Source organism: Coccidioides immitis (assembly GCF_000149335.2).
Source record: "Coccidioides immitis RS genomic scaffold supercont3.3, whole genome shotgun sequence".
In the NCBI taxonomy this organism is placed as follows: Eukaryota; Fungi; Ascomycota; class Eurotiomycetes; order Onygenales; family Onygenaceae; genus Coccidioides; species Coccidioides immitis.
Window position 1 is genome coordinate 3,811,377 of NW_004504308.1, and position 21,362 is coordinate 3,832,738.

Below are 21,362 nucleotides of genomic sequence, written 5' to 3' on the forward strand. Positions count from 1 at the left end.
CACCCTTGTTAGCCATTGTCAATGGACTGCTCAGCTCGAGATGCACTGCAAGCCAAGCCAGCAAACCCCCCCAGTCGTTGGCTTGTTTAGTTACATTTTGGATAAACTGGGTAGTTTAACTAGTTGGATCAAATGCAAATTCATCCGCAATCAATCCGCCTTAACTACATCATGAATCTTCGTCGTCGTCATCATCACGTTGATTTGCATCTGAATTGAATTTTACTTGTTTTGTCCGCTCGTCTCGAATTTTCCCTCGCCGTCTGCCCACCTTATTTAACCTAACATAGTAAGAGTCGTTCCCGGTTTCATCCTCGCGCCTCTCCCACCACGTCCCCGGCCCAGCGCCCGCCAGCCATGTGCTTGTAACAAGCCTTTTCCAAGCTTTCTTCTAGCTTTCCACCACCCACCAGATTCCGCATCCCTCTCCCCCGTTACCTCTTCTTTTTCCGCATCCCACACACCCCCATCCTCAGTCGCTGTCATGGCCCGCTCTTGATCGATCGTTACATCCGCCGAAAAAAAAGCGTCTTCCACAATGACTATCTTCATCGTCTCTCTGTAAGTTCACTCCCTTCCAATTGGACCGAAGTTCAATTGTCCCGCCTTCTTCTCCCCCCTCCCTCTGCCGTTCCCCCCGCGCCCCCCAAGCATTGAGTTTTATCATCTTATGCCAGCTCTTTCTCACGCGTTGTTTGTTTCTTTCTCTGTCGCGATGTAGCTTCCTTCCGAACACCGTGAACTTCATCCTCCCCGAAGGAACCTCCCAGAGACGCCCGTCCAGCCCTCGGAGGAGACACCACCGCCGTGAGAGCTCCGACTTCAACCGGAGAGCCCACAACACCCTCTTCCCCAAGAGGCCTACTTCCTCGTCCTCCTCGTCCTCTCCCACCTCCACCACGGCACCAAAACACCTCCTCAAGGACCATGCGCGCCTTTTCGCCCCAACACCAGACAAGTTCACCCCGCTGGACCTGCTGCGGAGGACCGAGGACGGCAGGCAGCAGCCGCTCACCCCCAGCGACCCCCATGCTCCCCTCTGGGGCGCGACCGGCGTCTTCAACCAGCCCAGACCCCGCCCCAGCCAGTCTCCCTCCTCCTCAATTCTCCAGCACAACAGCATCGCCGGCCCGGCACCGAAACTCGTCAAACGGGCTTCCACCCCGGTCAAGCTCGAGGAACGTCCCGAATCTTCTCCGCCGGAAAAAGCATTCTCGGACGCCGCATGGACCATAGAACCCTCCGAGCAAGGCAACGGCGGCCTCTTCAACGCCATCCGCTCCGCCAACCTCGAGGCCCCGCAGGACAAATTGTGGGTTGGCACCCTGGGCATGCCCACCGACGCCCTCGAAGACCACGTCAAGGACACCATCGCCGAGAAACTGGACGTTGACTATGCCTGCCTGACCGTCTTCGCGAACGACTCCGATTTCGATGGCCACTACCTTCACTTCTGCAAGACGATCCTCTGGCCCGTGTTCCACTACCCAGATCCCAGACAACCCAAAGAGCAAAGCCTACGAGGACCATTCCTGGGTCTACTACAAGGCCGTCAATCAGGCCTTTGCCGACAGGATCGTGCGCAACTGGAAGCGTGGTGACATCATCTGGGTCCATGACTACCACCTACTCCTCGTCCCGTCCATGATCCGCAAGCAATTGCCCGATGCCAAGATCGGCTTCTTCCTCCATACCGCTTTTCCTTCCTCCGAGGTGTTCAGGTGTCTTTCTGTCCGCAAGGAGCTGCTGTACGGCATCCTCGGTGCTAACCTGGTTGGCTTCCAGACCCAGGAGTACTGTCATCATTTCCTTCAGACCTGTAGCAGGATCCTGACGGTCGAAGCCACCAACGAGGGCGTCCAGCTGGAGGATCGTTTTGTCAATGTTGGCACGTTCCCGATTGGAATCGATCCCCCTTCGCTGGACCTGAGACGCAAGGGCACCGACGTTGAGAATTGGATGCGTACCATAAGAGACAGATACCAGGGGAAGCGTCTCGTGGTCGCGCGAGACAAGCTGGACAATATCCGTGGCGTCAGACAGAAGCTTCTTGCCTATGAACTCTTCCTGAACAAGTACCCCAAATGGAGAGACAGTGTAAGTTTATGACATCCTAAAGCACACTTGCTAAACCGAGAAGGTAGAGAATCGTATGTGCTGACAAGACACGACAATAAGGTGGTTTTAATCCAGGTTGCATCCTCAAGTGCGGAGCATTCAGAACTCGATGCGACGATTTCAGACATAGCAACCCGGGTCAACTCGCTTCACTCGAGTCTTGCCCACCAGCCCCTGGTTTTCCTGAACCAAGATCTCCTTTTCCCTCAGTACCTCGCCTTGATCTCGGTGGCGGACGTCTTCATGGTGACAAGCCTGCGCGAGGGCATGAATCTGACAAGCCACGAGTACATCCACTGCCAGGATGGGAAGTATACCAACAACAAGCATGGCCCCTTGATTCTCAGCGAATTCACGGGGAGCGCCTCTGTCTTTGAAGGGCATCCTTTACTCGTGAATCCGTGGAACTACCAGCAATGCGCCGATGCGCTCAACACTGCTCTGGAGATGCCCCCTGAAGAACGAGAGCAGCAGTGGACTAGGCTTAACGACCAGGTCAATGCCCATACCACGGACAAATGGGTCAAAAACTACATCGAAGCCCTGGATAGAGCGTTTAGCGAACAGGCCTGTCGTGATAACGTGTCGATCCCACGACTGTCCGTCAATAACCTAATGAAGTTATACAGAGCATCGTCTCGTCGGCTGTTCATCGTCGACTACGAAGGGACTCTCGCTTCGTGGGGTTCGCCTACCAGCATCGTTCTGACAACCCCGAAACGAGCCATCGACACGCTTAATGACCTGCTGGAGGATCCCAAGAATACAATCTACGTGATGAGCTCCAGGATGCCGGAAGAGATGGAGCGGCTGTTCCGCCAGGTCCCCGGTCTGGGCCTCATAGCCGAAAACGGATGCTTCGTTCGAGAAGCACACCGAGAGGAGTGGATCAAACTCATCGACGATGAAGAGACCCGGGAATGGAAGGACAGCTTGGCTGATATGATCAACTACTTCCACGTACGCACTGAGGGTAGCTGGGTCGAAGAGCGTCACTCTTCTCTCGTTTTCCACTACGATAACGCCGAGGATCCTCAGACGGCGGGACGGCATGCGTCGGATTGCGCGAACCACATCAACGACACGTGCCAGCAGCACCGAATTCGCGCTGTCGCCGTCGATGGCGCGGTGATAACCGAGCCGATCAGCCCCAACAAAGCCACGGCGGCGGATCTTGTGCTGAGGCACATCCTGGCCCGGGCCGAGAAGGACAAGGACAGTGCCGCCAAGCCGGATTTCCTGTTCGTGGCGGGCGACGGCCGCGAAGATGAGGTGGTCTTCCGCTGGGCCAATAAACTAGAAGAGAAGAAGTTGATTGAGAACATCGAGACTGTCACCCTTGGTTCGGCAAATACGGAGGCAAAGGCTACTTTGGCGCAAGGGGTCACGGGTAAGTCGTCTTAAGCTAGAAAGTGCATGATCTTCCAAATAAAAAGCTAACGTTCGTGTAGGAGTCCTGTCCTGCCTTGGAAAGCTCGCTGCGATTTCGCATGATGTTGAACCAAACGAATACCTGGCTGAACGGGAGATCCCTTATAAAATCTAACCCGCCATGCATGACGACACAATATTCCTATTTCGGATAAAAGGAAGTTTTTTCTATTTATACATATGTATTTTTCAATTTTTTTTTTTTTGTTTTCGGCGCATTCTTTTTTTTTTTTAAGAAAAAGTGTACTGTAAGAAATGCTATCTTGGCGAGCGACTTCTGGATTCTTGACTGGCATGACCACTCCCATCTTGCATCGTTTTACCTTTTTTCTTCTCCTTTTTATTCTCTCCCCCCCAGCGTGGGGGTCGGACTTTTGTGTCTGCACAGAGCAGAGCGTAGGGAAGGTTGGACGGGATGTATCAGGTAGCTTTTGGACTTGTACATAACTACTAGAATGGAACGGCTAAATGATAACACCCTTTCTTTTCGGCGTTTTGGTTGCCTCCTTAAACGTTTGTGCTGTTTGCAGGGATCGGCTTAGTCAACAAATCGCCGACTAACTAGGGGGCGTCGGCTTCAGCCGAGGTAGTTTTGACTTCCAAGGTGCAGCGGAAACTCAACCTTGCGCCAGGGACATCTCCCCGTGCCGAGAAAGCTGGCGGGCCGCGATTACATGCGGGTTGATGCCGGGCTAGTGAGCTATTCTTTGTCGTTTACTTCTTTCTCTCATATTGTTTGGATTGTCAATCCTTGCACCCTTTTTTTGTCTGGGATCTTCTAAACTTAGATTTCCCCATAGATCGAGGTCGAATTGCTCCTGCTGCTTGTTCTGAATCTGGACCGAAAAGCGTACGCAGTCTGTGTGGGATTGTCAAGATTGCTTTCGAGAAAGGGAAAGTAAAGAAGGCGGAAAAAGAACAAATGGCACAGAAGATGGCCCTTGGGCCGGCGCGCAGCTTTGGCGAGGCGATTGCCGTCCAGCCGCTTTCGTCGCACACCTACGCCGCCAATCTTCGGAAGGAGTGGTGCATTGGAACCGGTATGTCGATATAGCCCACTTTTCTCCTTTTCTTTTAATCGTTCGTCTTAGGGAAGCCCTGAGCTGATTCAATACGCGATAGTTCCCAATGGAGGTTACGTAGCATCTGCTTTCTTCAACGTCGCCCGCACACACATGCGCCAGACCCATCCGACCATGCACAACGGCCGCGCCGACCCGATCACCATGCACCTCACCTTCCTCCGACGCACGGAAACCGGACCCGCAACATTCAGCGTCACAGACACAAAACTAGGCGCGCGCACGTCGACTCTACACATCACCCTCTCGCAGAACGACCGCAACGGCGGCGTCCGCGAGGAGGTAGCGGGCTACATCACGGTGTCCAACTTCGACACCGAGGACGGACCCAGCATGGTCACGGGATTCAACCTGGCCCCCGCGCCTGCGCCCGGAGGTGATGGTTCCACGCCGGTGGATCTGGCGCGATTGGTCAGGGACGGGAAGGATGGGACCTGGTCGCGCTTCGAAGTGCCGTTTACGTCGCTGAGAACGGCATCGAGACAGATCGAGATATACACGCCTAGGGAGCTGGAGAAGGTGCGGCGTGGGTTTGTCGAGCAGTGGGTGCGGTTTAAGCCGTATGGTCAGGTGTCGAGGTGGACGGATGAGACGCTGGGTTTCCTGGTGGATATGTTTCCGATGATGTTGGAGACGTTTGATACGAAGCCATGGAAGGGGGCGGGACAGCGCGAGGAGAAGGATGAGCTGCGGAAGTACTGGTATCCGACTGTGTTGTTGAATGTGGAGTTCAAGAAGAGATTGCCAAAAGAAGGGGTGGAGTGGTTGTACTCCAGAGTGCACACGAAGATGTTGGAGAATGGGAGGATGGATTTGGATATTGTGGTTCTGGACCAGGCGGGTGATATTGTTGCGCTGAGCAATCACGTTGCGTTGGTTGTTGGTGCAGAGAGAAATACCAGCGAAAGAGGAAGTAATGGGAATGGAAACGCGAAGCCGAATAAGCTATAAGGCAGCCGAATCTCGTTGATTGCATGTGCTATGTGAGCCCCTTTTTGCTTCAGCTTGGTATATAATCGATAGAGTTAAGGCTTCTAGTCCCGTACATAGACTCCGTCAGAATTAAAGATATCTATTTCTTTAATATCTCTATGGTATCTCTCTCGTATATCTAAAGAGTTCATCTATCTTTAAAAGGATACCCCGATATCGAGCTATAATATGAATGAGACAGGTGCGGCTATAACTTCTCGTTCGTCGTCTGCACGAAGAATCCCATCGCTTCTACGCAAACCACTTTCTTTTTAGCCCACTCCAGCGGTTGGGCACCACCGTTCTGTTCGCCTAGTCCCTCCTCCTGAAGGATCTGCGCCCTCAACCAGAATTTCCTTCCAACCTTTGCAATACACCACACCTTCAGAACCGCCAGTCCGGGGACGTAAACGGGATTTCTGAATCGCACGTCCAATTGTAGTGTGTATATCCTTCCGCGTTCAGTAGCTTCATTGAAGGTATACCCCGGAATATGCATTGCAATAGCGACGGACATCATTTCATCAATTAATGTCGAAAGGACACCCCCGTGCGCCGTATTAGGGTGTCCACTGATCCCTGGGTTGCCGAAATCCCAGAGGGTGATCAAATCGGGCGGAGTGGCTATCTTGGGCCATTTCGCTGGCGGAGGAGGCAGGAAAGGGGCCTCTGACGGTGGTGGAGAGGGGTTACGTCGCTGGAGACTGAGACAATGTGGAATCGTAGTCGGCGTGGCTATTGTTTCTGCGAAGAAGGCATCTTCACCGAGAGGTTTCTTAACCCGCGCAGAGGTCTCGATGGGTCTGTAGTCGGATTTGGAGATCAGGGAGGCCGTCCATGGGCTCGATTGAAAGACAGCTAAGGTGGCGGGAGGGATTGTGAATGGTATTTCTTTGTCTGTGGAGGAATTGGTGTCTTGCGCCATTGTTCAAAGGAAATGCTTCTGCGGAGAGCTCGACTTGGGGGGAAAGTTTCAGTGATCCACAACCTCAGGGGATGGCAAGGTCAGAGTATAAAAGGCCCAGTAAATCCCGGGTGTGCAAAGCAACGACTTTTGGGCAAAAGGACCCTTCCAATCCCTGGCTGTTGTCAAATGTTATTGATAGGAGAAGAAATTCCCGCCGGATCTAAACTTGGGCTGGGGTCGGTTACCTCGGCACAAGCGCGCCAAGGCTGCTGACTCATCGCGATAAGATTGATAACAGGCGAAATTAGAACAGACAGTGCCAGACAAACCTGCGGAGACAGACTTCCTGTAGCCGTCGTTACGGATGGGAGACGGTGGTCACTATGCAAACTGTCCTGGTTATTGTGAAGTAACTGAAAGATGGGCTTAAATCGCACCAAGCTTGCCTCCAAGTCGTTCTGCGCACCCACTCAGTCTTCCGGGTTACCTTCATGCTAGCCTAACGGAAGGTCACTGTTCGGGCTTCTTGGTTGCCCAGGACGGGACGAATAACTGTGCAAGCTAAGGGAAAAGAAGCCTCATGATGGATGCCGTTTCTGCTGTCTAGCAAAGCGCGAGGCCGCCTTCCTCGTATTTCTGATGGTCATTGCTTTGAGTGTAAGACATGCTCCGACGTTGGCAGGCGTGGCTCTTGACCTGCATTGAACGTGGAAACAGAACCGGGCAAAGGCCGTCTGTATTTGAGTCCTTGACCAACTCGCTGTCTCTTAGGTTTTTTTCTGTCACCAATTCATGATCTTGTTTTGATGCTGGACGCCGCTTTGTTTCTGTGGCCGCTACAGGGTCTTCGATGGATGCCCCGTTCCTTTTGCTGTTCTACTCTGGGACGAAATTTTAACTTGGAATGCTTTTAGGACAGCTATATGTAGCAAGAAGGAAATGGCCCCGCGCCTTGCAGATAAAATGACTGGACAAGAGTTCGCAGACAAATCTACCCAAACTGAGCTATCGCCTCAAAGCAAAGATACCGCCGCTTTTGACAAATCAACCCAGACTCCCTGTGAAATTGGAAACCATGAACGGTCCCATGTCTGGCATGACCACCGGATGGTTTCGGTGTCGGCCGACTATGCACTCAAGTTCTCGCCCTTTTCAAAGACACCTTTAATAGGCGTGGACCATCTCGACAAAAGCACGGTCATACTGGTCCTTGCGGAAAACGCTGTGATTCTCGCAAATATCCCAGAGAACCCACACGCCCGTCGCCTACACGACGTGATAGACGAGATGCGATACCTGTATGACAGGCATATGTCATACTTTAATTCACCAAAGACCACGGCGTGGCTCATCGGCCCCGCGTATGAAGGTCGCCCCGACTGGCACCGAGACCTCAAAATGGCGGTTTTGCGAAGGGAGATGGGCCTCTGCCCGAAGAGGAAATTTTACGAATTTGTGGAGTTCCATGATTGGATCCGGACGAGGGAACCTGTACTCTTAGTTGATGCGATGTCGGAGGAGACAGTTGTGGTGAAGATTAATGGAGTCGACGTCACTCAGGAATGGAAGCATGAATGGTCAGAGAAGAAAGAATCAATGAAGGAAGAGTTGGAGCGGCGCTCGAGCGGGTACGTGACTGAGGAGGAATAGAGCATAAAAAAATTAAAAGACTCCACGAGGCATCGCTGTCTGGAGCAGAGCCAGGGCCCTGATGCGTCTTGATAACATAGTAAAATGACCGGAACTACTGTGGTGATTCGATCAGTCTGCACTGTAATATTCCGTCTCCTGGAGGACTGAATGATGAAAAAGTCACTCCCTCTTAAAGAGAGCCTTGGAATATTGGTAAAAATGCCCTTTTTCGATTTGGTCTGTACTGTCTGGAGTATGTGCTGTAAATACAGCGTAAATGTGCTATGATCTCTCGTGAGCCTGTGACAGACAGCGTCGCAGAAAGTTACAGGAAGTCTGGATACTCCTGAGACCCCTGAAGCCAATTTCGACTTCATCGGTTGGTCAATCTCCGGGATGCAACGATGTTGCAGAATACAAGCCCAGACGCCTAGTGAAGACGACCTCGGCCGTTAGAAGATGAAACAATTCACTCATCAACGAAATCGAAGTACCTAGGGCGCATCAATCCAGACATGCCCCTTTGGCGTTCTGATCTCCTTGGACAAGGGGGCTTCACGATGCGGGGAGTTTGCGACAGAGCGCTCGTCCGGCACACATGCCGCCATTTATTCGTGATAAGAGTTTCACTGAGGTGTTTTCAGTCTGGAGTTATTTCTCAGCGAGCTGATGGCGTGGGGTTAGGGAGAAACCCCGGCCCTCCCCCAATAGTCTGTGGCCAAGAGACGGTAAGGGAACAGAGTATGGAGTAATTTCACCAAATTGTATCTATAAATTTAATGATTGGGTGGTTCTCCCGGCAAGAGCAGATCGTTCTGAAAGATGAAGGAGAATAAGATAAAAAGAAAAGAAAATCGATCGAAATTTTTATGCGCGACCAATCGTCCTTATCTGCGCAGCATTGATCATCCCCCTGTCCGGATTGTTGACTTGTCGATCGACGATCGGCAAATCAAGCTTCATTGACACCAGCGGCCAGGCCTCTCACTATCGAGTTTTTGATTGACCAATCACGTCATATTTTCGATCCCTGGACTCTGGACTCCGTACTCCGTACGGAGTCCTCCAGACAGAATACAGATATTATTACCCGCGAGTTGCCTCCAAGGCATGAAAGTCGCCTGCATGGCCGGTTCACCAGTCCTTAAAAGCGGCATACTACGGTGAGTCCCTAAGGACACGGCATGCTCTCAGTGTCCATTCTCATTCCACGTGTTCCTGGCGATGAGTTGGCAGGCGATGTACGGAGTATGAGATCCTGAGCGCGAGAGGGTTTTGTCAGCGCCGGAATATAATGATGGCTAGCCTCGGTGTCAGAAGATGTAGCCACTCTCTCCGATCGCATTGTCTTCACTCGTAAAGGACATTAGAACCCTGAGACATCATAACATCCTTGTGGAAAAAGGCGCAAATAACAGGCTTTAGGCAGCGTGGTAATTCATCGCCTACCCGGCAGTTTAGCCGCCATAGAATCCTCGATGCGACCGGAAGAATAAGCTACCTGTGGGCTACTCTGTAGTTTGCAGTTCATTACTATATATCATGTCCCATAAATGAGCTCAGGCTGTGAATGTGATGATACTGGAGCTATCCTGCGGGAGTTGCTTATTTCTTGTGTTGGCTTTCCGTGCAGAGATAGGTTGAGGAGCATTAAAGTGCATATAAATAGCTGATCTATGTTTTTTTTTGGTCACTCGCCCCAGCTGAGTTGCATCCTGGTAAAATATAACAGGGCCTGAGAATGACACTGTTTGAAGGAGAAGGTTGGAGATCCCACGTGTCTGTGCAGAAGTCTGTTCTGTTCTTTTCTTATCTCGAGACAAAACTTGCGCAAATCTCTGCACCTCTGCTAAGTTAACGAACTCAAAACACTGCCTGTGGGGTCCTCATAAAATGTTGTGAAGCAGAAGAACCCTGTCAAAGCAGGCCTTCCTTTCCATGGATCCAGATGTTGAAGTCCAAATCAGTATTTTTCCTTCTTTTTTTTAATCTGTATATTTTTATGAACCCTGTACTCTATACCCCATAGTTACACATGTACGGAATATACACTATCTCCAGAGCACCTCTGTAATCCACCTCTGTCTGTGCCTCATCCAGGCTGCGATGGTTGGTGGGAGTTTATCTCGAGCGAAGTCAACCTAATTTACAGTTGCGGTGGCGGGCGACCAGCTAAGGACTGGGCAAGTCAATAAAGTCATGTGCAACAGCAGGGAATTGGAAGGGAAATGCGTTCCTCGGACTAAAGCATGCAATTGGAACAGTGGCTTCTCACCTGTGCCATTTTCCGAATTCCCTTTTCCCGGCACTGTAATTTAGGAAAAGGCTGGGCCTGCCAGACGGTGGTGCTGGTGGCTGCTGCTGTCCACCGTCACTCGCCGCCGGGGGAACTGCTTGTTTAACTAGCCAAGAGGTCGCTGCTTGGAGTGGATTCGAGCGAACTACCGAGCTCACCAGACCCAGATCTCCCGGTCCCTTCTCTGGTTGCGTTCTCGTTGCTGGGAAACACAACATTAATCTGACTTCCCTCCCCACTCCTCATCCTCTCGCCCTCTTGCTTCTACCATTCTTTCTCCCTTCACTGTGAGGTGAAATTGCAATTGTGTCACATAGCTAAAATAGCTTGCTGCTAGTTGAGCTTGTCACACTTTCTTTTCTGAACTGAGCGAGTTTCTTTTTAAAACTCAAAGCTATATTTTCTTTGCTATCCCGCACTACTTCTAGAAATTTGCAACTCCAACTCCTTTAATCACTGTCCAAGAAGATGCTGCCCTCTACTCTCTGGATTGCTGTCTCTTTCCTCGCTGCTGCGGTTTCCGCTCAGTCGTCCTATACACCCCCTGCCGGCTTCGATCCTTCAGCTGTTGAAGCCAGCGTGAAAGGTGGGTGAAAAAGGCTCATTTCCGCGAGTTTCTACCCGTTGCAACATGCATGCTAATACAAATCGTGCAGCTAGTTGGTGCGATGCCCAATCGAGCACCTGCCCAAAGCTTTGCGATGGTTTTGCCAAAGTCAACAGATGCGACGCGGTGAGTCCATGATCCCAACTGTTGACCCTGGCGTGTAGCAGCGCAAAAACACAATCCTCAAAACATGTTGCTGATAGTGTCCTTTGCCATTCGCTGAATAGAGTAAATTGACTTTTGAATGTGTTTGCGGCGACGGAACGGTTCCCAAGGTCGAGGACTATAAAAACACTCTTCCGTACTTTGTTTGCCTAGCAAACTTTGGTCAATGCATCGACAACCATCCAAATGACCTCGAAGGCCAAAGGGAGTGCCAGCGGCAGCGGAAATTGTGCGGCTCGCTCGAAGCTAGTGGTTCGGGTTCCACATCGACCACTCTTTCCAGCGCAACCGCAACCGCAACTCAGTCTGACGCTGAGGCTGCTACTTCAGCTGGTGGCCCCGCAGCGACCTCCAATGCTGCTCCTGCTCTTCACGTGGCTCAGGATTATTCACTCGGAATGTTGACCTGCCTTTTCGCTGGAGCTTTCGGCTTCCTTGTTTAAAGATGTTCTCGCTTTGTGCACTCCATGTCCAGCTATTCGGACGCTCCTTTGTTGCTGGTCCTGCAATAGGGTGCTGCAACATACTCTGCTGAGGTTCTGCATGTAATATAGGCTGCAGCTCTGTTCCGACGATCAGCTTAATTCCCCATACAGTACTTCATTTGTGTTCTTCCCATGCTTATTTCATGTTTTTTAGCGTTTGCATGGAATTATGATGTATCGGTTACGAATAATAGTGTCTCGCACGTCCATGGAAGAAATAATCCGATTTTCGGGTCCCGCTTTTGGGGGGGAAAAAATTAATAAATAAATAAGATCGAATGTCTGATTAGGAGATCCGGCACCGAACCCGTCAAAGTTCTTCCTTAGGATAATGTAGCAAAGTGTAGGTCGCCGGAGTGCTATTGTGTTGGTTGAGAGAATCCAAATATTTTGGTGGCCGGACTGACTTTGCCAAGACTTCCATCCACACAAGAAATTTCACCCATTCAGACAATTGAGACTTGCATTCACGAGAGCCAAGGCAGTCTTCAGCACGACCTCCCTCTCTTGATCCATTTCTTCGCTCCTCTCTCCCTCCCGGTCTAACTACAGAGAGAGCTATGGCGGCCCCCACAAATACCCTCCTCATTGAGGGTACCTTCTCTGAGCTTGCGGAGGAGTTGGCTCACTATGTCGACACCATCCGCAAAACTCAAACCGAGGGCTCTGTCCACGCGGAAATCGCGCCCGCACTCGACAAGTTACGCGAACAGGAGCAGTCGGAGGAGGAGCCCAAGCCAGCCCAGCAACAGCAGATCTTAAAGGAAAGAGATGAGGTGTTGAAGAAGTTGGTTGTCGCATCTGCAGCGCTGAATGCGGCGCCTGAGAAAGGTGGGTTCATGAACTCCAAATTTAAGAATTCATTGCGGTTATCCGCTTTATATATCTATATACAAATGTTCCCCGTTGTTTCATCCCGGTTGTAGTCCATGGCTGACTTAGCTGCTCTCTGGCTTTTTTGCACAGAAATTACCGCCGCATATAACCTCGTCATTCACCTTGTCCGCCAGTCCTCCAACCCGGGCATGTTCTTGCCTCGAATTTGCGCTTTTCTCGCCAAACCATTCCCCTCGTCCCCTCAGCATGGACCGTCTATTGCCCTCTCCATCCTCAGCACCATCTTTAATACCCTTGCACCCTCCGATAACAGCAGATATCATGTCTTCCTTGCCATTTTGGCCGTTATCCGCACCACCTCCTCTGTCATGGCGTTCGAGGCTCTTAAGACTCAACTTAAGAACCAGCTCTCCAGTTGGATTGCGACGTGGAACCTTGATGAAGAAGATGTGGAAAAGTTGCATTTGGCTGTTGCAGATGCGGCAAAGAAGGCCGGTGATGAGGAGATGTCGTACAACCATGTTATCCTAGCATTACAGGCCATCCCACCTTCGGAGGCGTCGTCGAACGAAGCCCGTGAATTGGCTGTGCGGGCCTTGATCTCGGCTCTCACTTATCCGTTTGTGTTCGACTTTACTCCTTTGACTTCAAGCGATGCTATCCAGAACCTACGATCGGCGGAGCCTTCTTTGTTCGAACTCCTCGAGATATTCGCTTCTGATACGCTCGACGCTTACGAAGAGTTTATCAAATCTACACCTCTCTCGTCTATGCACAACCTTGCGGAGTCTGCTGAGATTTTGCAGAACAAGATGCGAGTTCTTACGCTTGCTAGTCTGGCTGCATCGACTCCTTCTCGCTCATTACCGTATGACTCGATTTCTAACGCTCTCCGAATTCCACGTGAGGATGTTGAGAAATGGGTCATTGACACGATCCGTGCCGGCCTTGTGGAGGGCAAGTTGAGTCAGCTGAAAGGCGAATTCCTCGTTCACAGAGCGACATACCGTGTCTTCGGTGAAAGGCAGTGGGCTGAGGTTCAGGGACGATTGATGGTCTGGCGAAGAAGTTTGGAGAATGTGCTTGGTGTCATTCATTCAGAAAAGGAGAAGTTTGTTCGGGAGGGTATTGCGGCAGCGAACGCCGCCGCCGAGTCTGGCCGGGAAGGCGGTGCTCGGGGAGGTGCAGGGGAAAGAAGACGGGGAGGTGGTGGTCACCAGGGACCTCGGGAGGTTGATTTAGTTGGCGGCGACTAAAAAGGGATGGCGATATCACTGGCGTTCTTGTGTTCCGACTTTCGTTTTTATTTTATTTTCTCGCTGGTTACGTCTCTGCTATGCTTTATGTCTTCCCCATTTTAGTAATTTCTTTCCCGGATGCGACGAGATAGATAAGAACGTGAACACGAATACATTATGCAATGGCCCTGGCAGCATGAGCGCCGTGCAACCTCTTGACTGCAGCCTCAAGGATACATGCGGAAGATATTCGCTGGTACGATTATCTTATCTGATCTAGGGCTCAACCCTACCACAACCCATATTGGTAAAGCGCTGTGTCTTTCGCACCCCAGACTTCAGCGCTAGTTCCAAAGCGGTAAGGCTCTCGCTAACGAATCCATATGCTTACCTAATATACCACCACACAAGCGCAGCGAAACCAAGCCGAAGCTCACAGCGACAATTCTCCTCGCTCTCCGTATCGCCAGCGAACGACCTCAGACGCGACAACCAAACCCCCCCGTTTCTTGCGACCGCCTTAGCCTTTTTTCCCCGAGGAAGGAAAAAGACAATCCGAATCTCTTCAAGATGACTCACGAGTCCGTGTTTTACAGCCGGCCAAGAAACTACGGCAAGGGCAGCCGTCAGTGGTATGCAATATACCTACCCACCTTTCTCTGTGTTGATTTTGGGAACGAATTGTTTGGAAGATGAGGAGTGAAGCTGCTGTTTGCAAATTTGTGTAAACCGTCGGTTTTCGGAGGAGCAAGCGGAATTGAAGGCTGGATGAAGAAATGGGTACAGAAGGCTAATGGGGGTGTTTAATGTAGCCGTGTTTGCGCCCACAAGGCTGGTTTGATCCGCAAGTACGGTCTGCTTGTCTGCCGTCAGGTATGAAGCGAATATCCTCTGTTTTTACATTTATACGAGGAAAGAGATACTGACATTTTGAGTTGTAGTGCTTCAGAGAGAAGTCGCAAGATATCGGTTTCGTGAAGGTATATAGGATTACACCTCCTTGGCTCTCAACGCCGTTTTAATTACCCTGTTGGAAATGGTTGAAGATGTTGACCGAATTCCCCTGATAGTACCGATAAACGCCCTCACCCCCCGCGCCGCGCCAGCACCCCTCAATTCTTCCGTATCGTTTGAAAGCCGTCTTTCGCCCTATCCCTGTGATATGATCCGCTCGAACCCCTTATCCCAAATGCGAGATGCGGTGGATATTATTGATGGCGAGAAAATGGCAGGATTTGGATATGTCCATCGCTGGCTACCAAAAAAACGGAAAAAAGGAGAACGTATTGCAAGGCGGCAAGATATTGAGGGGTGGACAAGACAACAACTTCCTTTATTCCCTCCACCATGTCGACATCAAACCTTTTTACGTCACCCTTTTGAGCATGGTGTTCTGCATGGCCTTTTTCATGTTGCGTATGATACATACTTTATGGGTTTAAAGAAATAAAGATGGTCAATTTGAGCAACATTTGTGCACCCGTGAGAAAATTCTACCTTCATTTCTGTATAATCATGTCTGGGGTTCTCGGCCTGGGGGTGGGAAAAAGACCGCGCCCAAAGGCATGCAGTTGAATTGGAGAGTAATAAGAGTACGCGCAAAATTTGCTGTAACCAGGGAGTAAAATTAACGCCAACAACCATGAAGTTTATAGGTGCCCTGTCAAATAGCAATCACAATATTAGGCCTGGAATGCAGCTGCCAGGGAAGATCTATATCTACCAAGAGAAGCCAAATGCGAGTGAAGAGTGAAGTATAGCCACAGCCGAGTCCTAATTCTCTTGCACAGGCCGGATCCCCCGCGCTTCAATCTCCCTCTTGATCCCGCTGTACACCTCATCTACAGATCCAACAGAGGAAACACTCATGACCTTGCCCTCTTTCGTATAATGATCGACCACAGGCATGCTCTGGTCCACAAAGACCCGGAAGCGCTTACGGATCGAGTCGATGTTATCGTCTGAACGACCACTTGTTTCCCCGCGCTTCAGCAGGCGGTTGAGCATGATTTCTTCCGGGCACGAGAGAAACAAAGTAGCCATTGATGGGACTACAGTCTCTTCGAAAAAGATCGCCTGGTCCATTTTGCGCGGGAACCCATCGATCAGGAACCGTGATGGTATGCCGGGAATAAGCTGGTTCTGCGCCTTTTTCTCCGCGAGAATGTCGGCCATTGCGTTGGAAAGTAGAGCGACGGTGATTTCCATGGGCACGATGAGACCCTCACGAATATAGTTCCGGATCAGTTCGCCGTATTGGCTCTCTTCACGGTTTTGCTCTGCGCGCAGGAGATCGCCCGCCGATAGGTGGGAGAACCCATATTCCCGGACGAGGTTGGCGGACTGGGTTCCTTTTCCACTGCCGGGACCGCCGAGGACGAATATCACCGACACGTCTTTTTCTGAGAATCTAGGAGTGGTGTTGTTCGAAGTTAATGGAGGGGTTAGTTCGGGCGCGACGGTCAACGGAGCGGGAGCGGGAGCAAGAGTGACTACGGGCTCGGAGGCCGTAGAGTTTTCAGTTTGGCTCGACATCCTTAGGTCTGCGCGATCTCACTAGGAGCACGTATGACCCCGAGCTGAGTAATAGAAGGACGACTATAGGGAAGATCTTGAATTCGGACTTTTGCTGGTGTTGCGCGTTGGGCTTGGGGTGAGGGGCAGGGGCGGAATAGGGGCGGATGGATGACAACAGCGGTGTTTTCCGTGGCGTCTGTAGAACGGAACGAGGAGAAGAAGTGCGACGTGAGGCCTGGACTAGCCGGGCTGTACTAGCGAAGACTCGAGGCAGAGAGAGTGGCATTCCTGGACCCTTTTACCAGCTCGGAATCTCTGTTGAACCAAGTGACGTCGCGAATGGGACCTTTTTTTTTTTTTTTTTTTTTTTTCCTGGGAGAGGGAGGCAGCTGTCCCAAAGGGGTTAGTTAACTAACAACGGGAGCCGTCCGTTCGGAGCACATCCCGATTTCAATGTTACTCCCCATAAATGAGAGGCCAGAGAAGAGAGAATGCAGAACAAGAAAAGTTGCTTCTATTAAATTTGAATAATGGCTAATTTTTCAGTGTCAAAGCTAGCATGGGCTAGTTACAGTTTCAATTTCCATATCCATCTAGGAATTCCCCATAATGTCTTGTCCATATTCTTAAATGCATCGTGAATTTTCGCATGATTTCCCAGCCGATCAGCTTCGCTGCTGGGTTTCTGTGGATGACACATGATACACTGGAGCATCCTCGCAGTCAAACGGTAACCCGTCCTAACTGGTCATCCAGTTCGATGGCGCGTGTAACCCCAGTGGCCATTTCATGCTGACGACCCCCTACGGGTGATCCGCATTGTGGACACACGGCCTCCTCTATTGGCATTTCGCGCTCTCCAATCGTGAACGGATGACCATTTTTACAATAATACCAATGGCCGGTTTCCCGAAACTCGGCCGCCATCGCTGCGTACACTGAAGCCCGTCCCTTATTAGTGACAGGAATATAAAATGTCGATTTGCGCAACATCTCGTCCATGTCTGATATCTCGGCCAGTAGCCCAACCGTCTGTCCTGGAAATCGGTGGCACATACTCCTGGCCTGCTGCAGATGCACCCTGGCTTCGGCTACAAGCTCCTTGGAACCTTTATTTTTTCCACGTTCCAGTGCAGTGCATTGGGCCCAGAAAATGTGTTCTTCAACCACAATGGCCGGCCACGTTCTCCGCTGAGATTCTTCGATTAGCTTTTCACAGCATTTTCTACTGATGCTGAAATCGCCACTGATTTTGCCTGTTCCCGCCTCTCGTACGGTTATATTCAAAAACTGGCAAATAATAGAATAGTCGCATCGAAGCAAGAGTGCAGTAGCTAAAGGACGGTGACGCACTTGAAGGAGGGTGGTGCCTCCCTTTAATTCAGTGGCTATATCCATGAGCGCGTGTATGCGCTGGAATGGTTGCTCGGATTCATCAACCTTCGCGAGAAATTGCCATATTCTTCGACGAAGCCTCAGAACCTTGTGGTATCTTTCGTCTGGCCACACAATTTTGGCGATTTTGCTTATCTGTTCACGACCTGGACCTTTTAGCTGGAGGGTTATTGTGTCGGTCCCTGCAGGAACTTGCTCGTTATTTTCGCTATTCCGGAGTTTTAGTTGAACATTAACCATTTCATCTACCAATGGAAGGAAACTTTCATGCGCCCACGCGATGAACTTTTTCGTCGCTTCATCAATCCGGGCGTATCTGCGAATATCGTCAAAGGAACCACGGCAAACAGGACAGCGTTTATACTCAGTTTCAGATAATGGTGCGGAAGGCTTCAAGCCCACAATGATATTCCCTTTGCCTGGTTCCTGGGACACCACATAGTATTTTGCCATGTCCCGGTATGCATCCAGGCTTTTCATACTGATGACATGCCCGCTTGAAGGAAAGATGTAAGGATTTTTGTCGATATTGATATCCGCATATGTTGTTCCCATAATATAATCAGCTGTTGCCTGCTTTCTTGGTTCGTCCGCGCATATTTGGCAGTATTCAGAGTCCGGACAAGCTTCAACACAAATTGATGGGCATTGATGGCCGCATCTCAATATCTTTGGGCACCTTTCCGAGCATGGTCACACATCGCAGGGAATAGCACAAGGCAGCCGACACTTTCCCTCGTGCGCATAGTTCCAGTTGCATTCTTCAGCACACGGTTCTCATGTTCATAGCATTTCCCTCCACATTGCAGATGAGCACATCAGATTTCACATGGTCGCTCACAAAGTGGACATGGGCTCGCACCATGGCATGGAGATTTGCATGCATGGCTGCAAGTCCTATAAGACCTGCCGCATTCTACCTGGCATACACCATGATTAAACTCTATTTTTAGCCTTCCGGCATTCGTCAAGATAATCAAGAAGACAATTCGTTTGAGCTCTGATGATGCCAGTGATTATAGAGCCTTTTTCGCTTGCTTCTTGTCATTTCCCACAAGGAAATATCATGCAGCTCTGGAATAGGGCGTCCCGATGTCGCTGGCTGAGGTGCTTTCCCTTTAAGCCAGCGTTTAATCGCCTTGTTAGACTTGATTCGAACTTTCTGGAACCCATCATTGTCGTCTTCTAGGCCAAAAAGTTCCTCATAGCGGCGTAAATTCCCCATGAGATACACTTGAATATTTTGCCAGGTCTGTGGACGTTGGAAGCTCGGCAAAATTCTCTCGATTCGGCCCAGTTCTTCGTCTAGGAGCCCGAAGTATCTCCCTTTGATAGCCTTCTCTATCTTGGTTTGGGGCAATCTCCAGGACACGTTATCAAGATTGATACTTTAAATAAGAGACTATTTTGACCTCGAACCTATGCGTACGACTTGCTCTACTCCACCCTTAACCAGCTGCTAAAGCAGCTGATCGAGTGCATGGTTAGTATTGCATACACAAATAATCAGGTCAAGATTTGCTTTCTCCCGACTGCTCAATTTAAAAAACCTGGCCACGCACCCTTGAATGATTTATACTTTCTTGTTCTCTTTCTCTCTCATCCTGTCCCTTGTGCCCAGGCGCACTGCCTCCTTCCCACTGCAGGGATGATGCCATGCTACCTGGCCCTCACCCCCTTTCCATCCTGCGCCTGCAGAGCCCACCAAATACCTGTCAGATGGATCTTGACAGCTGGACTGCTGTCCCATTGGTTTCTTGCCCACCCACACACCTCCTTTGTGGTATTTCCTCACTTGTTCTGGAGTCAGGGCAGCTGGGATCTTTGCCACCCTGTCTGCCACAATGGTTTTTGTCCCATCATTGTCCAATCAACAGCTCCGAGTAGCAGCCTGAATTTCCCAATTGACTGCTTCCACCTTTCTTCTCTCTTGCCTTTCTCTTTTTCATGATTTCTCTGTTCTCTCTTTCTGGCTCCTGGTGCACCCCTCGCCCACAGAGCAGCTGGCAGTCATCCCAAAGCTACAGTGCTAGAGTGGCAGCTGGAACAGTATGTCCTGGGGCGAGGCTCATATCCTTCCATCTAGTACCACCTTCTCCCACCAAGGCTCTTTCCCAGGCTCCCGCTTTCATTCCTTGACCAATGGCAAAATTACCACATCCATTGTGGTTCCAGTATGCACCTGCAAGTCCAGCCAGAGAGCAGTGTCATGAAACACAGGCAGGACATGTGAGCCTTGGAAATTGTGATGATCAAACATGATTGGCACAGGGCACCAGATATCAATCCCCAGAACATGTTTTTGAGGGGATGGACATGTCAGCATCCTCTAGCAAATTTGAGGACCAGAGGAATTCTCCCCATCACCCATGCTGGTGAGGAGCAACATGACAAGTGCATCAATGCACTGAGAGTCACTATAAAAGAGCCAACAGATCTGCTCCAGAATTGCCAGCACCTCACAGCCAAATTTTCTCATTCACACACCCTCCAACCTCCATCCCTTGGCTCCAATCCCTGCTCCCATCCTGGTTTCTCAATCATCTCCACTTCCAGAATCCATTTTCACGAAATATCCCATTTTCTGCCCAGATAAATCTTCTTTTCATGTGAATTTTTTGCCATGGGTCCCTTCTTGCCTCAAATTATTTCTCTTGCACAAATCTCTCCATTTACAGTCTTCAGCGGCCAGCTGTTTCCCTTCCTCCCCCCCCCCCCCCCCCCCAACAACCCAAAAAAAAAATAAAATAAAATAAAAATAAAAATCTAAATCTATTATGATTCTCCCTGCAGTGCTCTGCCAATCTCCGCACATCATCTTTTTGCAAGATTGCTAACTGAAGTTTGCATGCTATTCACCACCAACATCTAGTTATGTATGCCATCAGCATCCCAATCTTAACTAAAAGAGATATCAGTACCATCATTCAATGCTCAATGCATCATTCTTGGAGAGCTCCAAGAATAATTCATTGTCTCCTCACAGTCTGGCATTGGGAATTTCAAATTTACATCCAGTCTTGATCCACAATTTCCAGGAAATTGCTGATATTCTGGTTCAGATGTCTTTTCTTAAGAACACTGCAGAGACCAATCCAGCTTTACCCAGTATAAGCAAGTTGAATAGAAGCTTAGAAGAATTTCTCTGACTCTCAGTTCTCTAGCACAACATTTCCATTGATCCAGTAATTCTTGCCAATGACAGGCCTTGAAATGCCTGCAATCTACACCAGTCTATTCAGCAAGATATAAATGCAATATTCTTGAAGACAAGCCGTTTATATCCTGAATCTTCTCTGTCTATATTCTATAACACACCCAACTATCATTCTGCTTCTTGAGAGAGATCTAGCAGCTGAAATAGTAATGCTCAAACAGAGACCAACTTTTACATTCAGAGTTCTCAATAATTATATCTCTTCTGCTGCAGTACTGAGACCAATACTCTTGCTCTGGTGATATGGATGAAATCTTCAGTGATGACCAGCCCAAGAGACTTAAATAAGAGATGAAGTGGTTAGAGAAAGAACAGACTATAAGATAGTTCTGTGTTGTCTCTGTGCTGTCTATCAGAAAATACTTTTTTATCACTCTTCACGCGACCCCGCTGTCGGCAAGCGCGCCCTCGACAAGCAAAAGCTTCTCGTCATCTTTTAATCTCTGCTGCTTGATAAATATCT

At 49.9% G+C, this 21,362-nt stretch overlaps 9 protein-coding genes across 9 annotated transcripts; 6 read left to right on the top strand and 3 right to left on the bottom strand.

Moving 5' to 3' along the window:
• Nucleotides 1–538: 538 nt before the first annotated feature.
• On the top strand, nucleotides 539–4,026 carry CIMG_07507 (trehalose-phosphatase; the record flags this gene model as incomplete). The annotated part of the gene is made up of 5 exons (XM_001240343.2): nucleotides 539–561; nucleotides 722–1,316; nucleotides 1,492–2,097; nucleotides 2,179–3,508; nucleotides 3,570–4,026. 5 exons carry the CDS (start codon nucleotides 539–541, stop codon nucleotides 3,662–3,664), a joined length of 2,649 nt encoding a protein of 882 aa, XP_001240344.2. The 3' UTR covers nucleotides 3,665–4,026.
• Nucleotides 4,027–4,230: 204 nt separating this feature from the next.
• CIMG_07506 (uncharacterized protein) lies at nucleotides 4,231–5,668 on the top strand. The gene is made up of 2 exons (XM_001240342.2): nucleotides 4,231–4,589; nucleotides 4,672–5,668. Exons 1-2 carry the CDS (start codon nucleotides 4,472–4,474, stop codon nucleotides 5,580–5,582), a joined length of 1,029 nt encoding a protein of 342 aa, XP_001240343.2. The 5' UTR covers nucleotides 4,231–4,471; the 3' UTR covers nucleotides 5,583–5,668.
• Nucleotides 5,669–5,678: 10 nt separating this feature from the next.
• CIMG_07505 (thioesterase) lies at nucleotides 5,679–6,990 on the bottom strand. Its single transcript, XM_001240341.2, has 2 exons — nucleotides 6,840–6,990; nucleotides 5,679–6,686 (listed from the first exon to the last, which is right to left on the bottom strand). The coding sequence occupies exon 2, from the start codon at nucleotides 6,526–6,528 to the stop codon at nucleotides 5,812–5,814; it is 717 nt and encodes a 238-aa protein (XP_001240342.1). The 5' UTR covers nucleotides 6,529–6,686; nucleotides 6,840–6,990; the 3' UTR covers nucleotides 5,679–5,811.
• On the top strand, nucleotides 6,881–8,374 carry CIMG_07504 (uncharacterized protein). The gene has a single exon (XM_001240340.2). The coding sequence runs from the start codon at nucleotides 7,450–7,452 to the stop codon at nucleotides 8,158–8,160; it is 711 nt and encodes a 236-aa protein (XP_001240341.1). The 5' UTR covers nucleotides 6,881–7,449; the 3' UTR covers nucleotides 8,161–8,374.
• Nucleotides 8,375–10,607: 2,233 nt separating this feature from the next.
• Nucleotides 10,608–11,989, top strand: CIMG_07502 (uncharacterized protein). The gene is made up of 3 exons (XM_001240338.2): nucleotides 10,608–11,024; nucleotides 11,095–11,171; nucleotides 11,273–11,989. Exons 1-3 carry the CDS (start codon nucleotides 10,907–10,909, stop codon nucleotides 11,651–11,653), a joined length of 576 nt encoding a protein of 191 aa, XP_001240339.1. The 5' UTR covers nucleotides 10,608–10,906; the 3' UTR covers nucleotides 11,654–11,989.
• Nucleotides 11,990–12,175: 186 nt separating this feature from the next.
• CIMG_07501 (eukaryotic translation initiation factor 3 subunit M) lies at nucleotides 12,176–13,965 on the top strand. The gene is made up of 2 exons (XM_001240337.2): nucleotides 12,176–12,526; nucleotides 12,662–13,965. The coding sequence occupies exons 1-2, from the start codon at nucleotides 12,256–12,258 to the stop codon at nucleotides 13,786–13,788; spliced, it is 1,398 nt and encodes a 465-aa protein (XP_001240338.1). The 5' UTR covers nucleotides 12,176–12,255; the 3' UTR covers nucleotides 13,789–13,965.
• A 249-nt stretch (nucleotides 13,966–14,214) lies between these two features.
• Nucleotides 14,215–15,236, top strand: CIMG_07500 (40S ribosomal protein S29). Its single transcript, XM_001240336.2, has 4 exons — nucleotides 14,215–14,402; nucleotides 14,583–14,643; nucleotides 14,712–14,750; nucleotides 14,841–15,236. Exons 1-4 carry the CDS (start codon nucleotides 14,341–14,343, stop codon nucleotides 14,847–14,849), a joined length of 171 nt encoding a protein of 56 aa, XP_001240337.2. The 5' UTR covers nucleotides 14,215–14,340; the 3' UTR covers nucleotides 14,850–15,236.
• Nucleotides 15,237–15,310: 74 nt separating this feature from the next.
• Nucleotides 15,311–16,603, bottom strand: CIMG_07499 (UMP-CMP kinase). The gene has a single exon (XM_001240335.2). It carries the CDS (start codon nucleotides 16,303–16,305, stop codon nucleotides 15,544–15,546), a length of 762 nt encoding a protein of 253 aa, XP_001240336.1. The 5' UTR covers nucleotides 16,306–16,603; the 3' UTR covers nucleotides 15,311–15,543.
• A 407-nt stretch (nucleotides 16,604–17,010) lies between these two features.
• Nucleotides 17,011–18,237, bottom strand: CIMG_07498 (uncharacterized protein; the record flags this gene model as incomplete). Its single annotated transcript, XM_001240334.2, has 1 exon — nucleotides 17,011–18,237. One exon carries the CDS (start codon nucleotides 18,235–18,237, stop codon nucleotides 17,011–17,013), a length of 1,227 nt encoding a protein of 408 aa, XP_001240335.2.
• Nucleotides 18,238–21,362: the final 3,125 nt, after the last annotated feature.